Source organism: Schistocerca americana, chromosome 1 (assembly GCF_021461395.2).
Source record: "Schistocerca americana isolate TAMUIC-IGC-003095 chromosome 1, iqSchAmer2.1, whole genome shotgun sequence".
Classification (NCBI taxonomy): domain Eukaryota; kingdom Metazoa; phylum Arthropoda; class Insecta; order Orthoptera; family Acrididae; genus Schistocerca; species Schistocerca americana.
Genome location: NC_060119.1, coordinates 237,987,975 through 237,995,863, shown reverse-complemented (window position 1 = coordinate 237,995,863; position 7,889 = coordinate 237,987,975). Strand labels below are relative to the sequence as shown.

Genomic DNA, 7,889 nt, shown 5'->3' with positions numbered 1-7,889 from the left:
CTAAGAGCTCTGTCTACCAAAAACGATGCGAGCTACGCAAACTACGCCTGTTGGGTGACAGGTAGCACCACTTCTATTACCGGCTAGTCGGACAAAGTGAATTGATGGTAGGCAAAGCCACCCCAGATTACGGTAATGAAATGTAAATTGGGAACCTGCTGTAACTTCTTGAGATCAGTATAAGAATCAAATCGCGCATAATTTGTTTTGCTCTTCTCGTGTCATTTAGTGCTTTTTCTGATACTGATGCATATATAGAATCAGATCTAAAATAAAGGTGCCCATTTACACGTTGCTATTTGCATAAATAGTGACAGTTTGTGCATAAGCTACGTACGAAATTTCATTTGGATTTAAATCAGACGACTCAAGTTCGAACCAGCGAGGTTTTCGCGTCGAAAATTGACTTCTGCAGAAAACTGATGCGGTCTGTAGTGTAACAATGCATTAAAGCTGAAATGTCTATTGAACAATTTCCACCTAATGATTATACATATATTTCGATAATTTTCTTCTGCTTTTATGACTTAACATATTTCAGAGCGGGAAGTTTTTAATAAGAGATTGAAGTATGCTCGAACAACATCCTTTCCAAAGTTTAAGTTCTTTATACGGATTTTTCCAGGAACCTCTTCAAAGACTGACGCGCCGAAAATAAAGTGACTCATGCGCACACGTTTGCGCTGTGATTGGTCACCGCGCTATGCCATTACTCTCATAGCGTCTACAGGATGCCATGCATAGATTGTATGTTGGCAGGTGGACGCCATCTTCAATGCTGTGAAGTGTAATAATACGCCGGAGTTGTCCGATTATCTTGCGAACGACAAAAGTTTCGGGACTCCGGTTAATTGGTATGTGTTCTTGGTCCTATATGTGTGCTACTGTAGAGAAATAGAACTCTTATGTCATCTGAAACACAACAGAGCGGTAAGAGTTGGGTGTGGTACGTGTATAAGGTCGGATGGGCTGTCAAAGTGAACTGATAGCGTAAAGAGTGTTTTTTTGTCCTCTCTTCAACAAGCCTTGAGACACGCCAGAAGTTAATGATTCAGTTCTTTACCTTTGGATCTCTATACGAATAAGCTATTTGCGATCGTAATAATATTTTATTAGTTGTGTGACGAAAACCAATACAATGGCCGCGATCGATGAGTGTAATGCCCCCAGTGACCGATTTCTCAAAGTTTAAACAGATACTTTGTGTCTAGTGTGATTGTTGAACCTAGCAGTGACGTGTTTATTGGTAAATATCTACGAGCTTCATTGTTTCCGTCTAAAGATTAATATAATGTGAATGAGTTGTAAGATTTATTGAACAACTAGGCAGTTCGAGTGGAATGTGTATTTTCGGTAGCTTTGATCTTGTATGTGGGTATATTCTTTAACTTTCGGAATTACTGATAACAGAAGGATTGTATAGAGTTTCTCGTGCCTTAGAGTTGTAGTGGCTTTCACAGTTCTCTGTGATTGGAGTTGTCACTTGGAGGGATACGTACACCGTATTTAACACAAAATGCCTCGCAGATAATGAGGTGCTTAATATGTCTGTACATTTCAGACCTGAATGGTTGTACGTTGTTATGCCAGAAGAAAATTTTTGACGTATCGGTAAACTGGCTCGCAAATACATGAACTGATGTACTGTATACAGATGTTCAGAATAAAACTGCTGGCTACAGTGTGTAATCTTCAGATATTGAATTCACCGAAAGCAAACATTTAGTAATGAGTATTGTTCAGAATCGAATATTGTGAGATTCAGTATGCCACCGAAACACCTGTTGGTTGCTATTGATTATGACTTGTATTTTCATTAGCGTAGCAAGAAATACAGATACGCGAACCTTACGTCACTGTCCAGCAGATGTATCAATAAGAGTTTTCAAACAATCAACACTCATCCGACTCAGTTGATTGACGTAGAGTATGAAGTTAACATTATAAACCGCTGTCAAACTTTATTTGCTCTCCTTTTTTTAACTATGCACATTCTGTCGAAAATTTATAGGCCAGATGAGAATCAGATAAATGTTGAATATAGTGAAAAGAAACAGGGATAAGCCTTGTGAAAGCTAGTTCTTGTGTAGCTTTTAATACCATCTCCTGTGGGGAAGAGGACAGTATTAACTATTATTAGCCATATGTCAAGATATCTTCAGAGGCAGATTAAAATGTACTGTTAGGACTCCCTCCCTCACCCCATCCTACCCCAAATCTTGATTGTTGCATAGTCTGAAGTCTAAGATCAGTGAAAGGGGGTAATTTGTGAGTTTGCAAATCCAATGATTGTGAATGACAAATAGAGATTGTGGTAATATTGATCTGCACGGAGCTAGGTGGCGCAGTGGTTAGCATAGCACACTGGACTCTCATTCAGGGTGAGGACGGTCATCATGATTTAGGTTTTTCGTGTTTTCCCTAAATCTCTTCAGGGAAATGCTGGGATGGTTTCTTTGAAAGGGCACAACTGACTTCCTTCCCCATCATTCTGTAAACCGATAGAGATCAGTGACCTCACTGTTTGGTCCCCTCCCCCAACAAATCAACCAATCAATATTGACCTGCAACATAGCACAATGTTTACTTTCACACCATATTTATACATATTTTGCCATTTTTGTACACCTGTCATATCAATTAAAACATAAGGTAAATTCAGAAAATGTGTATGATGCACGTATGTTGTAGATGTACTACAAAAGAGGCAACTTTTGCTGGCCTCTTATAAGGAAGTTGACTCCACAGATGTCGGCAACTACTGGCCATTGTTGCTCCTAACGTTTAAATTTTTTTAGAAGGTAATGCACTCAGTTTTCACCTGTGTGTGGGGATGGAGTACCTTGCAAACTATAGTTTACATTTCAAAAGGAATTACTGAGGCAGCTATTTTTTATGTACACTGAACACACAGTTTTTATAGTTATGAAATGTATATACTTTAGTATTATCTGCATTTTGTTGAAGGCTTTTGTCTACTGCAATATTTTGTTTAGGGAAGTTAACTATTCTGACATACATTGGTCAGCCGGTTTGGTTCCTATTTAAAAAAATACAGGGGGCAGAAAGTTACACTAGGATGTCTCAGATAATACAAATATGAAGGCTCGTCATCTACATGTGAAGAAATCACAAAGCGTATTTCACAGAGTTCAATCATGGTCCTATTACTGTTTTTAATTTTGGGTGAATGAAGCAAATTTTAGAACTTTATGCCAATGCTACTAGTAATGTGGCCAAGCCAAATAAAGAAGCGTCAGCAGGGAAAATGGAAAAAGATGTTTTTCTTAGTGAAGTGTTTCCCAAATGAGCTATCTGTAAACTTGGAAAAACTCAACTCATTTAGTATTGTACTTCAGTGCCTAGTATCAAATGTAGAGAAAATAGTATTGCACACTTCACAAAATATAGAGTTTTGTCCTGTAGTAGAATATCAGTTAATGACAAATGGAATCAGGCAAATCACACAAATACCAGGATTTAACAATTTGTAGGGATTTGAAACTGAATGATCACATAGGCTTAAATGTAGGTCAGGTAGGTGGCAGACTTCAGTTCATTGGCAGGGTACTGGGAAAATGCAGCCAGTCTACAAAGAAGACTGCTTACAAAGCATTTGTGCTTCTCAGCTTTGAATATCTCTCAAGTGTGTGTGGGGCCCATACCAAATCATATATTGGTCATATACAAAGGGCAACATGTGTATTCACAAGTTCAACTAAGTCCCCACTGTCTCGAGTTGCATCATAACTGGCCCATACCCCTGCTCCATATTGTGTTGTTTTCGGTATCTTATAAACTGCATTTTACAATCAGCTGTTTATTGTCCCATCAGTAATCTACTGGTTTCGCTTATGAACCGTCATCCAGGATTTATGTTAAAACAGATTAGTTACAAACATCCCATATTCGTTTGAAGTTGAACCACAGCGAAATTATCCACAGTTGTATAGTCAATTTGTCTTAGAATCTTGACAGTCATATTTAATGTCAAAAATAGACACATCAAAGTAGTGTAGTTTGTCTAATATATGTGCATGATATGCACAAAAATTCTTGTAGAATATTTGCTATATGTCAGGCATTTTTTCACTATCTGTTAATTTTTATAATTATAAAATAATTAAAAGCCTGTGCTACAGAGTAGCCTGTTAGTACCACAAGCTATGTTTTACATTCACATCTCTTGGCTTTGCAACTAATTCCCAACTTGTCACCTGCAACCTAAACAAGACCTCAGGTTGTGCTACAGATCAACGCAAAATACGTATATATAATGTGATAATTTTTTTCTCCCCACAACCAATCTGTAGCTGCCCCCCCCCCCCCCTCCTCTCTCTCTCTCTCTCTCTCTCTCTCTCTCTCTCTCTCTCTCTCTCTCACACACACACACACACACACACACACACACACACACACACACACACGTGTACGTGTATATATTCATTCTGCCTTCCTCCATACTTTTTTTAGGTCTGTTTATTGTATTAACGATTTTCTAAAAAAATTTTTTAAAAAAAAAAGAAAAGAAAAAAAAACTGCTGTGAGAACAAGTCCAGAGTGTTGGCCATTTATATTTAATTTCGTGCTGACATTGAGTAAAATAATATAATAAAATTACTTCAGTATTGCAGAATAATCATTGAACATCACTTTTTAACATAAGCATAAATATTTTAATTATTCTTCTATAAAGAAAATTTAATGGACTAGTATTGTATTCGCCAACTGACATGTGAACTTATTTCCAAGTGTGGGACATTATAGTATGATAAGAAATCTATGTTTCATATTGCACACTTTTATCGGTTCATAGGTACATAAAAAAAGTGAGTGGTGGGGCAATGTGTAGTCATGATAACAGATACTGATTCTGCTTAATCTCTATGTTATTGTTTGCTTCAGGGTTCATGTAGAATATTTAAAGTTAATTTTCTTGCTTATGCAGCTGTTGTGTGGCCATTTAGCCACCATAGTTTTTAATATGAGCGACATAACAAGCAATACTTATCATTTTCCAAGTGCGTAAAACCTTTTGAGAGGGAGTCTGGAATGGGAACATTCTCCTCGTGAGGATAATATGAGTGTTGCCACGGGACAACTGGAGTGTGCATAGTGTACAGACACAGGGCATGCTATTAATGGTGAAAAGTGTTCTCAACCTCTTTCTGCACAGAAAGCATAATGCACCTACTTGCACTGCACTGTGATAACACCTTAGTTGCAGCAGTGTAACTCAACCACAATATTTTTGCACTTGCCTGTTATTAGAAAAACATGGCGATATTACAGTAAAAAATTAGTGTTGACTAAGGAAAGTGCATCACACTGCCAGTGCTCTCAAGTCAGCTGTGGATATATGCGCTGATGTGTGATAAATAAGATGACCAAAGCACCCTCACTCAGGTCCAATAATACTGATGATGCCATAATCGCTATCACTTTTGACACACAAAATTGTTTGGATTGAAGCTGTACTCTTGTGGAATGTTTTTCATTGTACTATTGAGACCAATTCTTGAAATTAGGTACTTTGTATGTCTGCTTTGTTAGTAAATATTCTGAGAGTAGTTCTTAACTTTTAAATCTATCGAAATTGTATGTTGAACTGCACGTGTAGGTTTACTTATATTGGTATGAGTGCACCATTTTGAAGTATGTAATAGCAGCAGTATGTTGTCACATAAAATAAACACTATTCATCATGAATGCAATATTTTGGTGAACATGTTACTTTGCTCTGCATTCGCAGGATGTTGACTCATGTTGAAACATCAGATTGCAGAGTTTCAAATTGTTATAGTATGTATGCAACAAGGGAGCTGGTATTTTATTTTGAATTAGTGGTCTCTCGGGTTTCTGAATCTCATTTCTGTTTCCGTGAAATAGTCTGTATTTTTGTTGTGTATCATTGGCAGAGGTGAATCTGGTTCAGATTACATTCTCTTCTTTCTGGGATAGTTTCAAGTGCATACTGTGTATGTACTGCTGTGAAAACACTTGAAAAAAATGTATTTATCACTGAGCATTGGTTCATTATTTTTATGTGTGAAAAGTGCACCAAACTGTTTGGCTGGACTGTTTCTTTGCAAAAAATTTAAATGCTATCCATTTGATTTTCGGTTAATATATTGTGCTGTTCATTGGTAACCTCTGTTGTAGGAATTCCTTGAAGATTCCATGACACCATGAGTTACCAGATGCAGCAGCCACAGTCTAGACTTAGTAAGTATAATATGTTGCTGTAATTGAGTATTTGTGGATGCATCTTAAACATGGTATTTCAGTTAGTATGCTGTTCACTTACATGTATTTCAGTTATAAAGGATAGCAGAACAATGAAAAATAAAGGTTGCCCCCTGTTATACAGATTTGTATCTTCCATGAGAATCTGAATGGAAGAACACTCCCTTCTCTTTGTACTGGAGTAAGAAATTGTTTGGTTTATGATGTATCTTGTGAAAAAGCATTCCATCCTTTATGAAGTTATGAAATATAGAAACAGTTTAGCTTTGTATGTGACTTTAGTTAGTTTTTAATAATTCCATGTTTACAAAGTTGCCCACAATGTTAGTGTTTGAGACAAATATAAGAAGCATTGCAGAAGGCAATTTCCTTCAGTGTTCATTTTTGCATGACTTGAGGAGAACCACTTTGTGATTAAAACTGTGTGGCAAATATAAGTTTTTGCTTTCTAGTTTGGAGTGTTTTTGGCTAATTCAAGAAGACCAACTACACTTGAGAGAGGTAGAAAGTTTTAAAACAGAAGAGTAAAATCAACTTTTGCAATGTCAGGGTTTGTCCATTTGTGTACTGGCAGCTAGACCTTCAGTCCTCAGTTTGGAACACCTTAGCCATATCTGTAAAAATAAGAGCTAATTTCAGTCTTAGGGAAACACTCTGTTGAGGTCAGATTTCAACAACAGCCTGAAGATAATTGTTGCAAGCTATTGCAGGCAGGGCAATGTGTTCTGTATGTCAGACAGAATTCGTTGGGCCTATCTACACATGCAATTAATACTGTTTGTAAGACTACAGTAGAATGGAAGAGTTTCCTTATTTATGGGTGAGGTGTCAAAGTCGCAAAATAAGAAATGTTGAGGATGATATTGCCTCTGTTGGATCAAAAATTCTGTTATACATGACGGTACAAAGAAATGGGAAAATGTGAAACAATTATACAAAAAAATTATGGAAGATTACAAACTGAATTTGATGCTGAAGTGTGTGTTCCACAAGAGTAGAAACACCATTAGGGATCTTTTTTAAATATTATGTCATTTAAGTGCTCTGCATTTTGCCGTATACATTCACTAAGCTGATTCTGAATATTTGCACAAGTTGGCCCAGTGTGTTACTCTGGTTTATTGGCGATGTTTTCTTCAATCTGGGTCTTTAGCTGGGCCAGGTTTATTGGTGTAGTCCGGTACACGACACTTTTCAGGTATCTCCACAAAAAGCAGTCAAAGGATTCATGGTCTGCAGTTTGGGGCAGGCAAGCGATGTCGACATTCTTTGGAAGTATTGAGACATCATACTGACAGCAGTGTCTCCTTCATCTTTAAAGGAATAAGGGCCCATCACCCCATGGCACGACACTACAGACCATGCAGTAAGGCCCCTTTCACACTGGGATACTGGTGACAGTCCCCAGCGACGATCTCCAACAGAGATACATTCATTTGAACTGGAGCATTCACACCGGGACACTACACAGCCTCGCTGAGCTACTGTGACACAGCAGTTACTCACCCTCGCCACATGCGATGGGTAAGGTCACTGTGTTCACAGAAGTCACTGCTGGACATGCATTAGTTTGAATTAGAGTGTTTGCACTGGGAGACAGAGCCACAGATCAGACACAGCACTGCAGATTTGGCAACAGATGG

At 37.7% G+C, this 7,889-nt stretch overlaps 1 protein-coding gene across 2 annotated transcripts in view; it reads left to right on the top strand.

Annotated features, from left to right (window-relative positions):
* The first annotated feature begins 584 nt into the window (after nt 1-584).
* Nucleotides 585-7,889, top strand: part of LOC124623335 (armadillo segment polarity protein) — an 81,288-nt gene continuing 73,983 nt past the window's right edge. Inside the window, exons 1-2 of one of the 2 annotated variants that reach the window (XM_047149032.1) lie at nt 585-854; nt 6,163-6,225. In XM_047149032.1, the coding sequence (XP_047004988.1) occupies nt 6,189-6,225 (37 nt within the window). In that variant the 5' untranslated portion in view covers nt 585-854; nt 6,163-6,188. The remainder of the gene's footprint in view (nt 855-6,162; nt 6,226-7,889) is intronic. The other variant, XM_047149041.1, reaches the window with a different exon arrangement.